The 23,009-nt window shown below is 41.3% G+C and overlaps 1 protein-coding gene and 1 pseudogene across 3 annotated transcripts; one reads left to right on the top strand and one right to left on the bottom strand.

Moving 5' to 3' along the window:
* The first annotated feature begins 518 nt into the window (after positions 1–518).
* On the top strand, positions 519–20,016 carry LOC110987783 (signal peptide peptidase-like 2B). 3 transcript variants are annotated; one of them, XM_087140178.1, is made up of 14 exons: positions 519–739; positions 5,241–5,360; positions 9,201–9,380; positions 10,024–10,104; positions 10,756–10,895; positions 11,658–11,848; positions 12,665–12,761; positions 12,938–13,133; positions 14,322–14,396; positions 14,763–14,819; positions 15,460–15,556; positions 17,126–17,206; positions 17,814–18,004; positions 18,531–18,671. In XM_087140178.1, exons 1-13 carry the CDS (start codon positions 695–697, stop codon positions 17,993–17,995), a joined length of 1,542 nt encoding a protein of 513 aa, XP_086996304.1. In that variant the 5' UTR covers positions 519–694; the 3' UTR covers positions 17,996–18,004; positions 18,531–18,671. The 3 variants fall into 3 exon arrangements, with proteins under 3 accessions (XP_086996304.1, XP_022106546.2, XP_086996303.1); XM_022250854.2 differs by having other exon boundaries at positions 521–739; positions 17,814–17,971; positions 18,531–20,016; XM_087140177.1 differs by lacking the exon at positions 519–739 and adding an exon at positions 1,634–1,672 and having other exon boundaries at positions 17,814–17,971; positions 18,531–20,016.
* Positions 20,017–20,115: 99 nt separating this feature from the next.
* LOC147798346 (uncharacterized) lies at positions 20,116–21,683 on the bottom strand (annotated as a pseudogene).
* Between the last annotated feature and the right edge of the window lie 1,326 nt (positions 21,684–23,009).

The following is a 23,009-nucleotide window of genomic DNA, read 5'->3' as shown; positions in this document are numbered from 1 at the left end:
TGAACAAGTTCACTCAGACATGCTTTTAATTGAAAATATTTATCTATTGCCTTCAGTCTGATTTAAAATGTATTCTGGAGAAAAAAGATAGGGCTTCATTGACATCGCTCCATTCCTGCACTGAGCGACCATCGGTATTTTTAACGTACCGTCCATAATTATATAAACATTTTACTCCGACCAAGCATCGATAACAGATGTGTTTTATTCCTCCATGATTCCTCCAAACATAGTACCACTATTTATCGGACCGGATTGCATCAAAATTGCTCAGAACTTGAAGCCCAAGTCCAGGCCAGAAGTTCAGTGCCATATTTCTTCCATTCCCAATTTCGTGACCCTCACAACTCTCCAATAATTTTGCCAATGAGCTCGGCGGAATTTGTTGATGATTGACCATCGTGCATAGCGCCCTCTAATAGTACTGCGTGGAGGATGTCTGGTACCCAAACTATTAATTAATAGGCCTTTGGGTTAGAATAGAAGCTCGAAGTCAGTCTGGTAAATATTGCCCTTACGACAAGTAATGTACACGTACGTACGTATACGTGCTACTTCACGTACTTGTAAGAAAGGACTTGATATTTCGAAGTCACTGAGGTTCCTTCCTAGCTCCATGCTAAGACTAAGCGTAGGGATTTTGACAAGTTAAATCCTCACTGCAGCAACAAGTGCAGAACAGACACTCCAAACGATGAATTGGCTGATTTTATGTCTTCTTTCTGTGACATTTTGCCCAGTAAGTAAAACGTCCGGTCATTAGTCGAATACAGTACAGGCCTAGCGCAGCATGCCTAATCAGGGGTCTTACTATAAATACTAATTACCGTCAACACACCATCAACACACGAAAGTAACGTCAACACGCCGTCAACTCCTCGAACATACAAGTTTTATCGACAAAGAGGCATAGAAGTGTAATTCTTGGACTAAAAGAGACTTTCCAGTAGTTAGGGGTCACAAATGAATTTTCGAAATGGAGTTTTTTCACACGGAAAAAAAAAAGATCTCTAGCACTAAGTAAAAGTAGCAGTGCAGCGGTTCACCACCATCTTGCCTGCCTTTGGACTGTGCCATTTTGTGTAGGTACATGTATGGAGGTAATACCATAAACAACAGAGGGCACCGACAGCTGCAGGTGGTTTGTGCATTGCTTGGATCATGTTGTGAATGTGATGTGAATGTGTCTTTTTTATTTGTGACTACGATCACTTCCTAATATGAAATCTGTACATTTTGTGGATGATCCGACCGACTGTCCTATGTTTCTTTAGCATACGGTATATTACTGCCCCTCTAGTGTAATGGTATGGTCCCAGCTGCCTAAGAGGCAACATGGCTCCTGATTTCGATTCTGGCAAAATTAAAATGGCAATTTTCCAGAGTTTAACCTGTTGATGTTTAGCCAAAATATCCTTTTGAACACTTTTTACTATTGAATACCGCTTTGTTTGTTTGTAATTGTAACGTGTTTTCGAGGTGTTGGTGCTGTGTTGACAGTCCGTTGCGTGTTGACAGTAATTAGTATGACTGCTAATCAGGGGCCTGTGTGAAGTACCATTAAAACCCTCCTTTAGTTTAACAGCACAAATACCCACAAGTGCCCACAGTCACTCTCTTGCAAGTGTTTTCTATATGGAACACAAACATGCACAGGTTCAGTGTGTACACCGTGAGTTGCTAGCACAAAATGACACAGGGTCTTTTGTGCAGTCCTCTTCACTGCATTTGGTTTACTGCACAATTATGCACATGAAACAGCGAGGCACAGTTGTTGGGCAGCACAAAAGTGCAATCTGATATTCCTGTGAGGGACTGTTGGTGCAGTGCATAACATGACACAGCTGTGCTTCTTTAAGGTGTTTGCTGACACCCAAAGAGTGACTTCAGCATTGGAGAGTTAACTAGCCCATGTTGGATGTTGTCTTAGTAACGACTGACTTCCACGGTATAAGTCCTCCTTCCATAGCGACATTCACAAGTTTGTCCTCATATTTTGGAGTTCATTGCCATAGCACCCCGTTCCTATAATAAGGAAACAAAGTCCACTTTCTCAAACTAATTAACATTTTGACCTTAAGGCATGTAAGGAACCATTACTCAATCCTGTAGGCCTAGTTTAGATAAATTTTGACAATATTTAAGCAAGAAGACTTCAAATTTCTAACCCGAGTTTGGCAAAGGACAACCACTCAGTTGAATCATATCATTTTAACCAAACTAACTAACATTTTGACCTTGAGGCATGTAAGGAACGATTACTCAATCCTGTAGGCCTAGTTTAGATAAATTTTGACAATATTTAAGCAAGAAGACTTCAAATTTCTAACCTGAGTTTGGCAAAAGACAACCATTCAGTTGAATCATACCATTTTAACCAAACTAACATTTTGACCTTGAGGCATGTAAGGAACGATTACTCAATCCTGTAGGCCTAGTTTAGATAAATTTTGACAATATATTGAAGCAAGAAGACTTCAAATTTCTAACCTGAGTTTGGCAAAGGACAACCACTCAGTGGAATCATACCAATTTGTTTTTCATCTGGTTACCTGACTCAGGCTTTTTGGATTCATCAAAACAAATCTCCATCCGGTCAAGGAACCAGATTACATTCCCTTATTTGTCATTCACAGCTACATGTACATGTACCTTTGGGGCAGTCATGTACACTGCCGTTTTACCCAAATATTTCCCTCAAAAACCAAAAGTCCTGTTTTCTTTCTGATATGAAAGAGGACATCTCCAACAACATGTTTAGATAAGTTATTTCGAAAAAGTAGAATTTGTTCCCTTATAATAGGAACAGGGTGCTAAAGGTAATGAACCCCCACATTTTTACATGGTGGAGGCTCCTCAAATGCCGTTCATGTCACTGGTGCCTTGTAAAGTTGTATCCCGTATTCCATAAATGCCTAAGGGCCTATATTGAAATTACTAAATACGTGCCTGTGGATGACATACTGTACATGTATTTTGCAGGAAATTTAGCACAACTCCACGCTTTCTGTCGTGATTTGTGATCGAGCTACATGTACATGTACGTTAATCAAGTGGTACGTGTATGCATTTGTGCATGCGTGCATGTAACTGCATACTAGTATACTAGATGAATATAGATTGTTCACAACGATGAGGGGGTACTTAGTAACTTCAACATAACATTTATTGAAATCGGGATACAAGGCACTTGCGAATGACTTTTGAGCTGCCTCCTGCCAGGTAAAAATGTGAGGAAAAACCATCGAAAAAAAATTTGGCAATGGCAGGAGGACTTCATACCCTGGACAGTGGACATTAGACACAACAGTTGTAATGTAGACGATAAGACAACATCCACTGGGCTTGGTGGCCTATGTGATTGACCATGGTAGGGCCGCGCATGGAGGAAGGTTTTCTGGAGATGTGAAGTTAGTTCCTTATTCCTCGTTTGACGTTCAACATTCAACATTCAGTGTTGAACAAGTAACTGATATTCATTGTTGAATAAGTAGGCTTAACTGTTTGACATTCGGGGACTACTTAGGATGCACATTCCTAGAAACAATGGAGTGCACAAGGGACAAAAAACAAACTGTTCCACATACATTTGAGGGTTTGTTTGACCATAAAAATCCATATCCCAGGTTGCAAGGAGTCGTCGCTGATTGAAGAGAACAATGAGATTAGATTCAGTGGAATCTCCAGACGGGGTATTTAATTTGGCTGTGAGAAAAGTATGGTGTGATGCATTCACTTTCCTATCCTCATATGGAAGGGAAGAACTCCACTGACAAGGATTTAGTCAAAGCCATTTTGACCGTGGGAAAACTGCATTGCCCTGGTTGAAATGAAGGTACCGTAGCAGGGTTGCTAACGTGTATAGAAACACTTGAGAATAAGTTTAGTTCCGGGCGTGGGCTTAATGTACATTATTTCGATTGAAATAGTTTCAATGAAAACAGCAGATGTAAGTGATCATTTTTCCCTCAAATAATTATTTTGCTGTATAAACCTGTCACCTACATTTCAGGGCTTGTTTGACCCCGAAAAATGCCACGACATGGGTTGCCTCTGTAGGAGAGAGTTGTGTGTGTGTGTGTATAATATACATGTACATTGTACATCATTGTGAAATACATGTAGCATGTACATGTATTTTGTACATGTAAGTAATGTACACGTGAAAGGGTTACAGAAATAAAAAACATTTAGTTTGTGTGAAGTATTTCAAAATAACAATAGATACATGTACATGTACGTAGCCATTTCATAAACATCATCAATTCAATGTTTACCCCATTAATTGTGACCCCAAAATGAATAAAAAGATCTTGTATTTCCCGCCCCCAAAAAATCCCCTTTTGGCCATTCATGCTCCCAGGCTGATTGGATGACGTCATCACCAGAATGATGCCTGAACAGTGTACATGTACAGTGCACAGTACATGCAGTATTGCATGCAGTAGTTCACGTTGTGTTTGATGTAGCGCGGCCCACAGGCTACACTGTCTCAGTTCAAGGTAGAAATGAAAAGACAGACGTACCGTGTATTTCTTGAACTGGGACAGTGTTTGCCTGTGGGCCAAGGTACATCAAACACAACTTGGTCTATTGAAGCGTGCGATACTGCATGTACTGTGCGCTGTGTACATGGACCATACACTGTACAGGCATTGTTCTGGTGATGATGTCATCCAATCAGCCTGGGAGCATGAACCGCCACACAAAATTTAAATTCAAACAATCAGGATCTGAGTACCAAAATGCCACCAGCAAATATTTAGGTCTTAGCTTACACTTTAAAGGATATTTACTTCCAACTGTGAAATCAAGGGATATCAGTTTGAAAAAAAAATACCATTGTGTCAAATATATTGAAAAAACAGGCCATGCACTCCGATGGCGAGGCTTTGAAAAGAATGAATCAAGCTTAAGAATATGAACGACATGTGCTCATGCTGTACTAAAGAATTGTTCGATTGGCTCGCTTTGTCTGTGGCATGGAAGTTATTTGCTCTCTAAAGTTTTGGAACCATCATATCATATACTTTCGAGATTTCAAGGGATAAGAACAGATTCTTCCCTGTCCTATATTCTCAACAGTTGAGACACCTGGAAACCAGATTGGTTGTTATATGATGATCTTGAACATTTCACAAGTAGAACAAAATTGTAAATATTTTATGTAACTACTCTATTGGTTCCCATCACTGCTGAATTCCTTTCAAAGAAAATTCCTTCAACTTCTTTTCTTGTAGGTGATCGCCGATCTTGGCATTTTATCGGTGAGGATCACATCTGATGGTAAGCTTCATCATAAGGAGTATTGTGTTGCATGTGCACAGGAGGCCGTCCTACCAAAGTCGCTCAAGAATGAGGTAAAAAGAGTCAACTTTCCCAGATTGTAGAATCTAGGCTGTATCCATAAATGTCTTTTTTTAAACTGCGTTCATGTTTTTACCAGTACCTCTTTCTTATCCTATTTCAATCACTATCCAACTTAACCCAAAGAATTCTGTTCAGCCTAAGTTTGCTATAAAAACCTAGACTTGATAGATCACTTTAGGTATGTTATTAAATAGTTTTTGTCTACTTACATGTACATGTACATTTTTTACTTGTATAACCTCAGTGCAAACAGGGAGATGTTGGAAAGTGTTTAGTTATTGAGTAATAATTTTTTTTTATTTACTAGTGTAGCCCCTTCAGTTATCAATGAAATGTTCTCCCTTGGGCCCTGGAAGACTTCTGAGCTGGGGAATTTGTGATCTGTTTATGCATGGTTTTGATCTGTGTCAACTGATAATATTATTACATGAACATAGCTACAGTATGTACAGTACATGCACACAAGACATGTAATTATATATAACGGGTTTGCCCTTACCCAACGTATATTTATAAGCACTGTATGCTCAGTGCTTGTCCGAGAGCTTGCGAAAAAAACCTCACAAGCTTACTCGGGTGGGACTCGAACCCACGACCTCCTGCTTACTAGTGCAGATGTCTTAACCACTCGACCACCGAGCTTGCCGGGGTCGGCTGGCCGGTCCGAGTCAAATGAAGCAGCGGGTACCGCGAACTATTATCAAGATGTATTTTTGCGTTGGGGAGATGTTAATTATATATAACGGGTTTGCCCTTACCCAACGTATATTTATAAGCACTGTATGCTCAGTGCTTGTCCGAGAGCTTGCGAAAAAAAAACCTCACAAGCTTACTCGGGTGGGACTCGAACCCACGACCTCCTGCTTACTAGTGCAGATGTCTTAACCACTCGACCACCGAGCTTGCCGGGGTCGGCTGGCCGGTCCGAGTCAAATGAAGCAGCGGGTACCGCGAACTATTATCAAGATGTATTTTTGCGTTGGGGAGATGTTAATTATATATAACGGGTTTGCCCTTACCCAACGTATATTTATAAGCACTGTATGCTCAGTGCTTGTCCGAGAGCTTGCGAAAAAAACCTCACAAGCTTACTCGGGTGGGACTCGAACCCACGACCTCCTGCTTACTAGTGCAGATGTCTTAACCACTCGACCACCGAGCTTGCCGGGGTCGGCTGGCCGGTCCGAGTCAAATGAAGCAGCGGGTACCGCGAACTATTATCAAGATGTATTTTTGCGTTGGGGAGATGTTAATTATATATAACGGGTTTGCCCTTACCCAACGTATATTTATAAGCACTGTATGCTCAGTGCTTGTCCGAGAGCTTGCGAAAAAAAACCTCACAAGCTTACTCGGGTGGGACTCGAACCCACGACCTCCTGCTTACTAGTGCAGATGTCTTAACCACTCGACCACCGAGCTTGCCGGGGTCGGCTGGCCGGTCCGAGTCAAATGAAGCAGCGGGTACCGCGAACTATTATCAAGATGTATTTTTTGCGTTGGGGAGATGTTAATTATATATAACGGGTTTGCCCTTACCCAACGTATATTTATAAGCACTGTATGCTCAGTGCTTGTCCGAGAGCTTGCGAAAAAAAACCTCACAAGCTTACTCGGGTGGGACTCGAACCCACGACCTCCTGCTTACTAGTGCAGATGTCTTAACCACTCGACCACCGAGCTTGCCGGGGTCGGCTGGCCGGTCCGAGTCAAATGAAGCAGCGGGTACCGCGAACTATTATCAAGATGTATTTTTGCGTTGGGGAGATGTTAATTATATATAACGGGTTTGCCCTTACCCAACGTATATTTATAAGCACTGTATGCTCAGTGCTTGTCCGAGAGCTTGCGAAAAAAACCTCACAAGCTTACTCGGGTGGGACTCGAACCCACGACCTCCTGCTTACTAGTGCAGATGTCTTAACCACTCGACCACCGAGCTTGCCGGGGTCGGCTGGCCGGTCCGAGTCAAATGAAGCAGCGGGTACCGCGAACTATTATCAAGATGTATTTTTGCGTTGGGGAGATGTTAATTATATATAACGGGTTTGCCCTTACCCAACGTATATTTATAAGCACTGTATGCTCAGTGCTTGTCCGAGAGCTTGCGAAAAAAACCTCACAAGCTTACTCGGGTGGGACTCGAACCCACGACCTCCTGCTTACTAGTGCAGATGTCTTAACCACTCGACCACCGAGCTTGCCGGGGTCGGCTGGCCGGTCCGAGTCAAATGAAGCAGCGGGTACCGCGAACTATTATCAAGATGTATTTTTGCGTTGGGGAGATGTTAATTATATATAACGGGTTTGCCCTTACCCAACGTATATTTATAAGCACTGTATGCTCAGTGCTTGTCCGAGAGCTTGCGAAAAAAACCTCACAAGCTTACTCGGGTGGGACTCGAACCCACGACCTCCTGCTTACTAGTGCAGATGTCTTAACCACTCGACCACCGAGCTTGCCGGGGTCGGCTGGCCGGTCCGAGTCAAATGAAGCAGCGGGTACCGCGAACTATTATCAAGATGTATTTTTGCGTTGGGGAGATGTTAATTATATATAACGGGTTTGCCCTTACCCAACGTATATTTATAAGCACTGTATGCTCAGTGCTTGTCCGAGAGCTTGCGAAAAAAAACCTCACAAGCTTACTCGGGTGGGACTCGAACCCACGACCTCCTGCTTACTAGTGCAGATGTCTTAACCACTCGACCACCGAGCTTGCCGGGGTCGGCTGGCCGGTCCGAGTCAAATGAAGCAGCGGGTACCGCGAACTATTATCAAGATGTATTTTTGCGTTGGGGAGATGTTAATTATATATAACGGGTTTGCCCTTACCCAACGTATATTTATAAGCACTGTATGCTCAGTGCTTGTCCGAGAGCTTGCGAAAAAAACCTCACAAGCTTACTCGGGTGGGACTCGAACCCACGACCTCCTGCTTACTAGTGCAGATGTCTTAACCACTCGACCACCGAGCTTGCCGGGGTCGGCTGGCCGGTCCGAGTCAAATGAAGCAGCGGGTACCGCGAACTATTATCAAGATGTATTTTTGCGTTGGGGAGATGTTAATTATATATAACGGGTTTGCCCTTACCCAACGTATATTTATAAGCACTGTATGCTCAGTGCTTGTCCGAGAGCTTGCGAAAAAAACCTCACAAGCTTACTCGGGTGGGACTCGAACCCACGACCTCCTGCTTACTAGTGCAGATGTCTTAACCACTCGACCACCGAGCTTGCCGGGGTCGGCTGGCCGGTCCGAGTCAAATGAAGCAGCGGGTACCGCGAACTATTATCAAGATGTATTTTTGCGTTGGGGAGATGTTAATTATATATAACGGGTTTGCCCTTACCCAACGTATATTTATAAGCACTGTATGCTCAGTGCTTGTCCGAGAGCTTGCGAAAAAAACCTCACAAGCTTACTCGGGTACGTTGGGTAAGGGCAAACCCGTTATATATAATTAACATCTCCCCAACGCAAAAAAAAATACATCTTGATAACAAGACATGTACTTGTAACATACACAGTTCTTAAAACATGGCCCAGAATTTCTGATGCAAGCAAGAAAGTGTAAATATCTGTATCTGCTATCTGGACACTTCTGTGTCATACAGAATGGACAGACACTTGAATTCTGATGTCTTTCAGGAGTGATATTTCTCAGCTTTTTAGCTTTTTTGGGGGGGTTCAGCATTTTTGGTCACTGGCTGTGTACAAAAGTATAGAAGATTTTCACAGTTCAGCTCTTTTATCCTTTTTTTCAGGTATTTCAGCTATTTTTATCATTGGTCAATCTCACCCCTGGTCTTTTTCAATTACATACAGGACTATCATCCTGTAGTAGACTTTAGCCAGTCCACACTATGTGTAAGTCCAGAAGATCCCAACAGACTTAGTGGGGCTGTAGTTGAGGCATTGAGAGGAAACTGTACTTTCCTTCAGAAAGGACTTGTAGCACAAGATGCTGGGGCTACTTCTCTTCTGGTTGTTAGTGCTACAAAAATTGTGAGTCCTTATCAAGTAATCTTCCGTCAACAATCAGTATTGATGAAGCCATGCAACTTTCCTTCATATCAGCTTGTTTTCTTGTTTGCTACTTCTCATGTACATGTGTGCCATTTCAAATGTAACCACAGTCTTGGGGTTTGGAATATCCTTTGAAGTGAATTCCCAGTTGTAGGCATGGTTTTTTCGATTAAAGACTCTTGAGTCATTGTATTTTTGGGAGACTTTTTTAGTTTCATTCATTTGCATGTTCCACTATCTTCCTCCCTAACTTTTTTCTTAAATTTCTGAGTTAGGTGATCATTTGTGTGAATTAATAAAATTTGAAAGAGGTGGGAACTTCCGAATATTTTTTGAGGACATTAATATTTTTGTCTTGTTGGTTTTCTCACAAACGTCTCACAATTCAAGAGTCATGCATTCCACACAGTTTTGACGTTATTTGCATGTACATGTAGATATCTTGAATCTCAGTCTTCAGGTTCACCTTCTACCAACATTAGAATCCAAAAAAAATGCAATGTGTTATTCATCCTTTGAATACCAAAAAGGTAGAACTTCAATATTTCAGCTTTTGTTGTAACTGATAAACATCCTAGTCCTTTTCATGTTCTCATTACCTTGTTCTTATTACACTTTGTAGACAACCCCAGATGTAAACCAGTCTAAAGAGCTGAAAATTCCTGTTGCTTTGATCTCATCCAGTGACCACAAAGATATCTGGGTAAAGTTTCAAGGCTAGACATCTATGAATTACATGTATATGTATACTTTACTTGAGTTTATTTTAAGATGTGTCTCTTTATCGATGCATTATGAGGGCTAAGTTAAGCACTTGAGGTTTGTCGAGTGGTTTGTGTTTCATCTGTAGTTCTACTTCCACCTGTTTGGAAGGGGTTATGACCTGAGGACTATCACTTTATCCATACCGGTATTTGCCTCTCCATTCTGGAGTAGAACTGGATTCTGGCATATATCCATACCGGTATTTGCCTCTCCATTCTGGAGTAGAACTGGATTCTAGCATTTATCCATACCGGTACATTCTGGAGTAGAACTGGATTCTAGCATTTATCCATACCGGTATTTGCCTCTCCATTCTGGAGTAGAACTGGATTCTAGCATTTATCCATACTGGTACATTCTGGAGTAGAACTGGATTCTAGCATTTATCCATACCGGTACATTCTGGAGTAGAACTGGATTCTAGCATTTATCCATACCGGTATTTGCCTCTCCATTCTGGAGTAGAACTGGATTCTAGCATTGTACTATGTTCTTTTTACAGCTCTGGGATAAACTGATTTAATTGTAGCTCAAAGGTGTCCTATTTGTATCCTAACTCTACCAAATTCTCTATTGCTTTGTCTACTAGGTCAGTGGAGGGCAAGTCAGTGCCGCATTGTACAATCCTGACCCACCAATTTTTGATTATAACCTGATAATCATATGGAGTATGGCCATGATTACTGTTATCACAGGAGGATATTGGTCTGGTCTGACTGGTTATAAAATGTGAGTTTTTACTCTTTAATCCTCCCTCCCCAGCATCCCTGGTAAAATCTTCCAGAATCCCCCAGATTGTGTACGAAACCAGAAGCTCATTGTTTGTATGCAGACGTTTGAGGAACATTAAGCCCTGTGCAAAGTTAGAGAGTGGGTTGCACAGTCTTCTGCAGTGAGCCAGTTTAATATTGTAGAAAGGTCTTTCAGGAACAGACTATTGCATGCATGCTGCTGTTCCCAAGTAGCCTTAGACATGCTTCAGTTTGGACTTGCGTTGTTGCTCATCCTCTCAAAGGGTTTTGTCAAGATATTGAAGTTACTTTGCAAGGACTATGAACTACTAAACCAATGGGTTAGCCCGAGCCCTTAGCTTTATTTCATGAGTAACCTTTGAGTGCAGCACTAATGGAGCAACTCCTGGTATGGCCAGCTAATTCAGAATTCATCAGCTTCAGTGGATTCAATCTGATTTACTACTCAAATCATTAGAATCCAGTCAAAATTCCATCAGTAAGATTGTATTGGATTAAGTAAGATTGTATTGGATTAAGTAAGATTGTGTTGAATTTAGTATGTCAAGGACGTAGTAAGACCCTTGAAATGTAAACGCAGAAACTACTACAACTTCTTGCTGGCTATAATGATCTTTAATTAAAAATATAGGTTGTGATGATGACCAAAGCAGAATCTTTCTCAAAGGCTGAAAGACCCTAAAAGGTTATTTTGTTGAGTTTCAGAGTCTTATTACTTGGGTTATTTTTCTTTGCTCAGTGCTAAAACCAAAGAGAGAAAGGAACGACAAGAGGCAGGTGTTGCTGATGGAGAGAGGACTGGAGGAGATTCTGAATCAGATACAGAAAGCGAAGAAGAACCAATGACTATTACTTTACCTATCATTATAATCTGGGTTATTATGATCATGGTCATGCTTCTCTTACTGTTCTTCTTTTACAACTATATGGGTAAGTTAATCAATTGTGGTGATGAAGTCAAAATCTTTGACTTTGTTGGGCAAATATACAGTTTGCATTTTGAGCCGCTTGATACATGAAGGCCTCCAACAATAAACAGAAACTAACAGTAGTACATGTAATAATGATTGTAACTGCCTACCAATAATCTCACAATGTGTTGCCCTTATCCTTCTGTTCATCAAGCCATGGGACCTTTTTAGGCAGCCAGTACTAAGCAGATCATGCCACCACCCTCACAGGTACCCATTCATACTCCACAGGGTGGGGGGAAACCAAGGATAAAGTGACTTGTACCAGGTGGCAACATGTAATTACTTGCTGATTTGAACCCTAGACCAGATACCAGGCACGATATGTGGGAAAGGGAGACCCCCCCCCAGGTGATGCACAAGCGGTATACCCTAAGGCTATTGTGCCTACTGCACCCCCTTCAGAAATCTGAAAGGAATTCCAAAGATTCCATCAACACAAAAGAAGACACAATAGAGGGGGGGCCCCTTCTCCACATACATGTATCTTTCATCATATGCTGGACCCTGTAATTGGCAGTCACAAACCCTAACCGTTAGGCAATATATGTACCACAAGGACTTGACATACAAGTGATTATTAATTTTGAAAAATTCCCATTGTGTGCCGAAAGATTGAAGGGGAGTAGTGTTACTGATTGAAAATAACAAGTAATACATGATGTTTTTAAGCTCTTGGCCTTACTGAGTCGGACCTTTCCTATTTATGGCATGATGGAACAATTTTATTTCTTTTCCACTCTGAGGTATGTGGTACAATTTTTGGTCTTCACAGTGTATGTTGTTATCGTGTTTTATTGCCTGGGGGCAGCAAATGGCCTACACACCTGTCTGTTACCAATTCTCAAGTGCATCATGCCTTGCAAAAGAAGGTATGTCCATTTCAATATAAATCTTTTAATACAAAGTATCCAGATTAAGGTTAATTTGGAAAATTTAGGAAAGTTCTTGGTAAACGTACCCAGAGAGTGAGGGTAAAGATGTCAATATTTATCTCTCTCGTGTCAAACTTTTATGTAGACTGATTGGTTGCCATGGTTTTTTTCAGGTTACCAGCCAACAAAATTCCTTTACTAAGTTCCCGACCTTATATCTTCAGTGTTGTATTGGGGCTGGCTTGTATTGGCTGTGTAGTGTGTTGGTTTGTGTTCCGTCATGAAAGCTTTGCCTGGATCCTTCTGGATGTGCTTGGGATAGCATTCTGCATTAGTGTTCTCAAACTCATCCATATTCCAAACTTCAAGGTGAGTCATGAAGATAACCCTTTCCATGTTTTCCTCCAATGTATGCCAATGTTTATCACTGAGTGATGACCCAATCGTTTCTATGTATAAGTAGCAGCAGGACAGGTGCTTGTTGGAATGGGACTATACCTAGAATAAAGTCCAATTAAGAGGAGTCATTAGACTAGTGACTTGACCTCATGTTGAGGACAGGTAATAGATTAATCCATTGTTCAAACTTAAAGCCTTTATATGCTCACATGCGCTTGCCTGTGTGATTACTTGCATCATGGGTTATGCCACTATCAACCTTTGACCTATTTGTGGGGTACGTTGGTCCAAACAGTATAGATGACAGCCATTCCTTCACCAGCCTCCCAGAGGTCATAGGTTATGCCACTATTAACCTTTGACCTATATGTGGGATACGTTGGTCCAAACAGTATAGATGACAGCCATTCCTTCACCAGCCTCCAAGAGGTCATAGGTTATGCCACTATCAACCTTTGACCTATTTGTGGGATACGTTGGTCCAAACAGTATAGATGACAGCCATTCCTTCACCAGCCTCCCAGAGGTCATAGGTTATGCCACTATCAACCTTTGACCTATATGTGGGATACGTTGGTCCAAACAGTATAGATGACAGCCATTCCTTCGCCAGCCTCCTAGAGGTCATAGGTTATGCCACTATCAACCTTTGACCTATATGTGGGATACGTTGGTCCAAACAGTATAGATGACAGCCATTCCTTCACCAGCCTCCTAGAGGTCATAGGTTATGCCACTATCAACCTTTGACCTATATGTGGGATACGTTGGTCCAAACAGTATAGATGACAGCAATTCCTTCACCAGCCTCCTAGAGGTCATAGGTTATGCCACTATCAACCTTTGACCTATATGTGGAATACGTTGGTCCAAACAGTATAGATGACAGCCATTCCTTCACCAGCCTCCTAGAGGTCATAGGTTATGCCACTATCAACCTTTGACCTATATGTGGGATATGTTGGTCCAAACCAGTACAGATGACAGCCATTCCTTCACCAGCCTCCCAGAGGTCATAGGTTATGCCACTATCAACCTTTGACCTATATGTGGGATACGTTGGTCCAAACAGTATAGATGACAGCCATTCCTTTACCAGCTTCCTAGAGGTCATAGTTATGTTACCATTAACCTTTGACCTATATGTTAATATTTCAGATCTGTTTCATCCTGTTGTCTCTTCTCTTCATCTATGACATCTTCTTTGTCTTCATCACACCATTGTTTACTAAGGTAAGATTGGAACAAAGAATGATACAGTCTCTTTTCAGACCTGCCAACTGATTAAGCTTATTTTACATTAAACAGGATATGCATATATGGAAATGTCTTCATGGAAGAAACATAGTTATGCATGTTATCCTCTGGGATATGAAAGAACAATCACTTGACTACACAGGTGTAAACATGCAGCAGTTGCAGATTAGACGTGACTCTATGCATGTGATTATTTTTGTTGTTTTGTAACTAGCAGGCTATGGAATTCGAAATTGAATATGCATAGCCTGTCATTTCATTTGCGGTCATTATGAAATGGTTGAGCCTTCTGTACATTATTTCTTTTCAATTACTCCTTGTGTTTTTGAACTTTGTAAATAGGATGGTACGAGTGTTATGGTCAAAGCTGCTACTGGAGGTAGTGGGGCTACAGAACAGGTTAGTCTGGGTGGTTGTACCTCATGTTTATTCATGAACTCACTTGTCTCTTATTGGCTGGTCCATCATGTTTACTTTATTTGAAACTTATTCTTGAAGCCAGTGTTTAATCATTGGCTAGTCCATCATATTTGCCTCATAAGCATTTCCATATTCACAGTCAAGCATATGTCTAAATAATCTTCTGTTTACATATTCATAAACTGCTGTTTTTATTGGATAAGCCATGAGCCGCATTTAGTCGCTTTTTCCCATTGGTCAAAGTTCAGACAAATATGTATTGATGATTTCTTTAATAAGGTGCTAATTTGTATACTTGGTGTGCTTGCCCTGACCCAATGTTGGTTATTGCCCTGCACCAACAACAAGAGGTCGTGGGTTTAAATCCCTCTCAAGTTTGCTGATAGTTTAATTCATGAGCCTTCAAAAACACCGAGTACATAGTGCTTACAAATACACATTGTTGCAGGGCAAAACACAATACAAATTTCAGCATACTGATAAATTTGCCTTTTTCATAACTCCCCCCTTTTAAAAATTGAATACTCAGAATATGAAAGTCACTTTTAGTAGAAATTACAATCAGACGTACTTCAGTTGGTAAAATCCAGGCATGGTCTTGTTTCCTTGTACTCATTAGATTCCAGTGCTTCTGCAGGTGCCACGTTTGTCACATTCTTCTGGCCAAGTTTGCCAGTTATTCTCCATGTTAGGATTTGGTGACATACTTGTGCCAGGTATGTATAGTCCATGTGTCATTGTCATTACAAAACCCAACATGATAACAATGAACGTGGTAGATATTTTACCAAATGGAATCATTTCACTATACTGTCATGGTTCAACCCACACCATACTGGCCCAGACACGTCCTATACAGTAAAATCTTGATAACTCAAAGTCTGTTATTTCGAAACTCCCCTTAACTTAAAGAATAATTAATTCCCGCCAAAAGAATAGGCTTTTATGCACAAAACATATCCGTAATTCAAACTGCTCATGTTGCCGGATTCGTTTACCTCGAAGTTTTTGTGTAGCAGATCCAAAAGAAACCGCCGCCAAAATACTTCCAGAAAGTGTAAACAGAACGCGGATCTAAATTATGAATCATTTTTGACACGCACACTTTGTCTTTTCACTCTGGAACACTTGCAAGCGCGCTACAATGATGATTGATCTAGACACGTAAGCCACACCGTGACCGCAAAATCCGATTTGCAGGGATTGGCCCAATTGTTACCATGGGCCCATTGTAGCCAGTGCATTGGCAGGCCAACTGATGGCTCTTTGCGGTGGCTGCGGCAGTTCATTTTAGATCTTTGTGTATGCCACACACGCCACACCTACGAAAGTTAAGTCTGGCCTAATGGTCTGGCCCAAGTGCTTGCCCTCGCCCATGTGATGGCTGCCCATAGAGCAACAAACCACAGCATGCTCATGTGCAGTGGGCCAACCACTTGACTGCAACGCAGAGCTTTTGCGTAGCCAAATCTCACTCCCAAAAAGTAAACAAAAGTTTGAAAATAAAGAACGAAGAACAAAAAATAAAAACAGACACCAATAGCATTTTTGTTCATATGAATTTTTATTGAAGCGCAAAAAGGTACGCCCTCATGTGATGAGGTGCGGTGCAGTTTCAGAAATGGGACCACCACAATGCATCACACATGCACAACGCAAAAGAAAGATTTGCCACACAAAGGTTCACAGTTTAAATGGTTTACAGTACATGTAATGTGTTATTTATCAGCCGATTGACAACAAAAATCCTCCACAAAAATGTCTTTCTATGAACAAAAACTTGTGGCATTAAAGTATAAAATAACCACAATGCCATTTCAGAAGTCATCGAAGGGAGCTTTATGGTAACTGTGCATCAGCGTATAGGTACATGTTATGATACACATCGTAATAATGACTTCACTTAACAAAAGAAATTGGGCCTTTTTTTTAGGGAGAGGGAGATTTATGGTAACTGTGCGTCAACGTATAGGTACATGTTATGATACACATCGTAATAATGACTTCACTTAACAAAAGAAATTGGGCCTTTTTTTTAACTCGAATCTCGGATAACTCAAATTTTTTGTCCATTTCCCAGAGATTCAAGGTATCGAGATTTTACTGTAATTATAGTATTTTTCACCTTTGTCACAATTAGTGCTCTATTGCAATATCTGAGACCTGATGTAATGGTGCTTGATCTGATAAAAATAAAACTTGAGGCATTGCAATCATTGCTAGATTGTTTACTTAGTTCATTTTGTTTTTGCATGATTAACCTTTATTCTTGGTTTCTGTGTCAGGGTTACTCGTCGGTTACTGTTGCTCCTTTGACTTCAAAACTCACTCCCGCATCAAAGCTTACTACATTGCATCCTGTGTTGGTAAGAATTTAGTCGGATTTATGAATCATAACTGTTATATACATGTGGGCATATTTAATAGGTACCTTGCAGGTGTCTGTTTGACCATGAGCATTTTACAGATGTCTGTCCTACACACTGCCAGCGATACCGTGCACGATATGGGGCTGATGGGTACCCCCCCACATGTCCAATCCCTATACACACTCTAGACTATTGTTACCTAATGCATCCCCCCTAGAAGTCTGTAAAGAATTCCTGAGATTCCAATCAAACAATGACCAACACAAAGGTGGGGGGGTTCTCTCCGCCCCATATCTTGCATCATATGCGACCAGCAGCATATTTGTTGTGTTCTTAGCGATGCCAGTGTATTCAATTGACATTACCATAGCCTTTCATTTCCTACGAGTGTACTCATTGTGGCAGAATGCTGTACACCTGTGACTACCAGTATACTCATAGTTGGTAGTCAGCGTATTAGAAAATAACAGTCACTCCCTTTTGCCCTTATAGTGGAATAAAAATATTTTCTTTTAATAGCTTTTGAAGTTATGAAACATTTTCTTTCATGTCAATGTTTAGATATTTGGATACATGCATAACATATGTATGTTTTCTCCCCCAGCCTATGGTATAGGACTCATCCTGACCTTTGTTGCCCTGGTTGTGATGCAGACAGGGCAACCAGCTTTGCTTTACTTGGTCCCCTGCACAGTCCTGATAACATTGGCTCAAGCCACCATACGCCGACAGCTGTCTGACTTATGGCATGCAAGACAATCGGTGAATGATCTCCATCAACTTTGACTTAATAACGTATGCTTACCCAAGAAATCTTTGCTCTGCATGTTGTTTGTTTACTTTTGTTTTCTCTCTTCTGCTTCACGTGGAATAACCTTACAGTAGTAGTACCTTCTGTACCGGACTAGTTTCTAAGAAGGCTTTCATCTAAAATGCCAGTTCTTAAGAAAACACTGGGGGGTGAGTGGGACTGGGTGTCAGAATTTGAAATTTAATGTGAGACATTTTATTCTAATAGTTGACATGTAGTTGAAACCTTAAAGAATAGGATGTAGAGTATGTAGGGTAATGAAAAATTCACGTGTCTCAGCTATTATTATGGTGTTCTGTTACTATCTTCCTTCAAACTGAGACTATCATTGTCTCATCTTTTTCTTCAAACCAAGGGTTACCTGTGAAAGATGGTTGATATCTTTGAATATCTCGATTTTTAAAATATATTCCAAACTTTGTTTTCAGTATCCAAAACACCCAATTAAGAATTCTTAGCAAGTAGCAGAATAATTCTTAAAAATCAGACCATTTTTTGTTTGCAATGAAGCGATCACACACTCCTACTGGAACTGAAGAGAGCACCCCAGGAAACTCCACAGAGCCTACATCCAACACCAGTAATTGCTCCAGAGCTCTAGACACTCCACCCAATGGAACACTCACCCATGATACACCCCCTGACCCACAGGAGGAGCCCCCAACACCAACCCCATCATCTCAGATGGGTCAAGATCAAGATGGAGAGTCAGATGATATTACAGTGGAGACGCAGCCTCTTCTACCGTTGGCTAGCATGCCGGTAACTGAAATCAAATAGAAACTTGGGAATAGACAGCAAAAGTAACTGAGTACATCTTGGCCCAGAAATGATGGATCATCAGATACTGGCTCAAAAATAACTCAACGAAAGTCATCAGAATGTGTATTAGAATCATACTATGATGACACAGTGGAGACTGTACTGTTAAGGGGGCTCCAGTCTATTTCTGGTCTGTGCCCTCCTCAATCCTACAAAATCCTACAAAATTACATGAATGTGGAAGGATCTAGGACGGGGTAATGGGTGAGAATAATGTTATTTACAAGCAACAGTAGGTACTTAGACCCCAGATCAGTTGGGGAGGGGGGGTTGATTCTCAAGGACTCCGACAGCAGGTTAGGTCTTGAAGATGTTCTGAAGGCTCGCTCTGGGCACATATACTCCTCCATTGTACTTTAAATATCCCCATACAACCTTTTAAAATTAAAGTTTTGCCTGTCACAAGCTAACTGCTACAAGAAGCAGAATACATGTACAGTATACAGAATGTCTAACATACACAGGACTTGCATTATGATAACTCTACTCAGCAGAAATATTGCTGCTTTCCCGTTTTCAGTGTGTGGACACTGATTACTATACGCTGTAGAAATGTTTGTAAAGATGGCTCTACCTTGTTTTATAATCATGCACACCTTTCAGTTCTCAATCATTATACCAATTCATGTACTTAAGTGATTTTGTTTTAGCTTAAAGGCTTCAAGAGTAAATACTTCTATTTTGTTTTTTGTTACCATGTTTGGTAATGTTTATCTTGGTTAATGTTACTTGTTGAAGTTATAGATAACTCACAAGGTGTTGAAATTGTATTGGGTTGTAGTGTCAGAACTGAGGATGGCATGGGCTTGATGATGGAATTAGTGAAATTACATGTCGGGTGTATGATTTAAACATCACATATTCTTGGGTTTCAGCGACTTTTATACATTTACATGTATTATAGCTTTGGCTTTGTTTGTTACCTACATTGACATAACTTAAAATAATGGTACTATACATTTCACTTTCCAAATTGCACAAACAGGCTTGTCCATTGCATTCGGGATATTTGCGTCAGACTTGAAAGTGGCTTTTGTGTATTTTAATATTCAAACTTTCCAAACTTGGCATGTTCTAAGCATAGAAATGATGTTTTACATGTTTTCAAATTGTGGTTCTAGTGTCACCTTCATAAATTAATGTAAATAAAATTACAGAGAACTGTAATACAAAACTGCTGCAAACTGCTTGCTGACTACCTGTCATGTCTGACATAGAATGGAATAGAAAGTTTGAAGCAGTGGCCCACAGGAGTATCTAGTCATTTGGAGTTGACTGTAGATCTGTGGCCATTGAAACACTTCTTGAGAGTGTTCTCTCTCCGACATACTGAACACTGCACACCCTGCAAGAGATATTAAATGACATTAGAAGAGCTACAAGTGATAGTGCCTTTGGTTCTGTGGGTGGTACCAGAGGAGTGGCCAGAGAATGTATCTGATTCCAGGACATGGTTCTGGCAAACAACACATTTGTTAGATTCACACTTGAGGGTGCTTTACTGGGAGGGGGGGAAGGTACGTATCCATAGGGGCACCTCTGCCCGAACGATAAGGTCCCCTAGGTTGCGGGGATGCCTGTAGGCCACAGACGGGTTGTCTAAGATGGCACTGGCAAGGTGGTCTGAAGTGTGGAGGATATGATGAGTGTCGTTGATAATTTTGTGGAGGGGAGGAATACGCGGGTAAAAAGTGGTGACCAAGGGAACCCTGGAGATGGTTTCTTTACACTGGGTCTTCTCCTTTGTGCAAGACCTCTTGGGACAGAGTGGGCCCTATTGATAGAGCATTGAACCTGGTGATAGCTGTGTCTCTTTGCAGTCAAATGCCTCTTCAGTTCCTGCGTTTGACGGGAGAAATCTGAATCATTAGAACAAATGCATCTCAGTCTAAGTGCTTGGCTGTGTGCAATACCAGTCTTACAGTGTCTAGGGTGACAGCTGGATGAGTGAAGATACTGATGTGTATCTGTTGGCTTGGAATACAGGTCAGTAGTCGCAAGGTTGTTCTTCCGGATGCTGACATCGAGAAATTTTACTTCATGGAGGGAGTATTCCAAAGTGAATATAATTGTCCTGTGGATCTGAAAGAATTGATATGGTCTATGAAGATGTCCAGACCGCCACTGTCACTGGTCCAGATGAAAAATACATCATCAATGTATCTCCACCAGATCCGAGGGCGGCAAGGTGCTGAAGTAAGCATGCGCTCTTCAAGCCTACCCATGAAGAGGCAAGCAAAGGAGGGAGCCATGTACCAGTAGATAATGTTTGCCCATGAAGGAGATATTGTTCTTGGTTAGTACAAATCTCGTAAGTGTCGCGACATCACTGATGGGGGGAGTTGTGTGTCTGCTCTTCTCAAGGGCAGAGGCACAAATACCTTCTTCAAGGGGAATGTTAGTATATAGGAAAGAAACATAAATGATCCCAATGATGGCTGTGCTGGCAATCTGGTTCTTGATGTTTTACAGCTTTCATAAGAACTCTGACATGTTGTGGATATACTGGTATGACTGGATCTGTGGAACAAAGGGTTTGAGAAATGTGTCAATGAACAAAGATGTGAGTGGGAGCTAGATCTATGTCCAGAAACGATGTACCTCCCTGGCTTTCCTGCCTGCCTTGTGGATCTTGGGAAGTACGTAAAAGCTAGCAGTTCTACAATCAATGGGGTGTAGAAACTTATGAACTTTCTTAGAGTTGGTCACGTGAATGCATATTATCCAATACCTGCTGACACTGTTGTGAGAATGTTCATGTGGGGCAGAATCAAGGGGGATATAGTTAGTATGAGTGTTAAGTTGGTGATGGGCTTCATCAATGTATTGCTGTCGGTTCATAATTACCACAGCTGAACCTTTATCTGCCGGCTTGATGATGTCAGTGCGAGAGCATAGGGAGTTGAGTGCTGAAAGCTCATCCCTGGAGAGATACTATGAGGACTGTGACGAAAATGATCAGGGGCATTCACTTGTGAATGAACAGCCTGTGCATAGGTCTCAAGGGCCGGTACACGATTCTTAGGGGGTACCCGGGTGCTTTTGACACAGAAGAGCTCCTGGTTGCACGGAGCATAGTAAAAAAAATTTCTCAAAGTCGTATCCTGCAGATAGCTAGTATTCAGTGAGATCTTGGTTGAGTTCTACTCGGTTCAATGTGGGGGAGTGGGAATTCAGAAATTCAGACCCATGGAGAGAAGTTTGTGTTCAGCGTCGGTTATAGGTGAAGAGGAAAGGTTGACTACAGTGTCGGGGGTGGTGGGTGGTGAGGGCTTGGGCTTAGGATGCCTGAAACATTACGCCCCTGTTGTTATGTGCTGCTAAAAAGCAATCATTTCTTTTGTAATGTGATGTTTTCTCCATTCTTTAGGAAAAACCTGAAGTCAAAGTCCTGCTTAGCTACTTATTGGTACATTTTCTTTGTACACTTATTTTTTGAGAAATTTTTTAGATATACCACTGGCAGGTTTCTGGACTGAATGAATTACTGGTGCTTATCTCGACCAACTGCGAAGATCTTAGTCATCTGTTTGAACACTTTGAACGGACAGGAATTCCTGAATGGATGAAAAAGACAAGGGTTAAACCAGAAATACATGTATCCTGTGTGGTGTTTGTCTCTTGCCAGGACACAAGTTGGCCATGCATAGCTGAGGATGTAACAGTACATACCACGGCAAATCCAGAGGCCAAATTTTTGGGTCATGCTAAGAGAACTGGGAGGGCAAAAAGGAGAAATACCTGTGTGTAAGGATTTGTGGCATTTTTAAGGGGTAAGGTGAAATGTTGGGGCTTTTTTTAATGCTTTGGAAGAAAAGTGAAATACTTGCCCAAAGTAACCTTTTTCTCATTTGTCAGCAAACAAAAGTTTTACTCCTTTGGGCGCCATGGCTACGCTTTTCTCATTTGTCAGTAAACAGAAGTTTTACTACTTTGTGGGACCATGCCCCCCCATCTGTCAGTGGTACTTGTTTCATAGTTGTAAGGGCAGACAACATTGTGGGGCCTCTTGCAAGTCCTCACAACTTGGTCCAAACTTTCTAAACATTTAACATGATTCTAGTCAAGACACATGAGATTTGCGAATATGGAAATCACTTGGTCCACATTCTTCAGTGATTTTCAGGAATTTTTGTGCGCTCTCCGGTTGTATGTTACCCTTCAAAC

The sequence above is a fragment of the Acanthaster planci genome, linkage group LG08, assembly GCF_054643075.1.
Source record: "Acanthaster planci isolate LZ-2023a linkage group LG08, COTS_SCS, whole genome shotgun sequence".
Taxonomy (NCBI): Eukaryota; Metazoa; Echinodermata; class Asteroidea; order Valvatida; family Acanthasteridae; genus Acanthaster; species Acanthaster planci.
This window is presented reverse-complemented; position numbering and strand designations above follow the sequence as displayed.

Bases quoted from the DNA above. Each gene is read 5' to 3' on its own strand.
- LOC110987783 (XM_022250854.2), top strand. From the start codon at position 695: ATGAATTGGCTGATTTTATGTCTTCTTTCTGTGACATTTTGCCCA. The intron at 740-5,240 runs GTAAGTAAAACG...CTTTTCTTGTAG, and splicing joins TTTCTGTGACATTTTGCCCA to GTGATCGCCGATCTTGGCAT. The intron at 15,557-17,125 runs GTATGTATAGTC...TTTCTGTGTCAG, and splicing joins TGGTGACATACTTGTGCCAG to GGTTACTCGTCGGTTACTGT.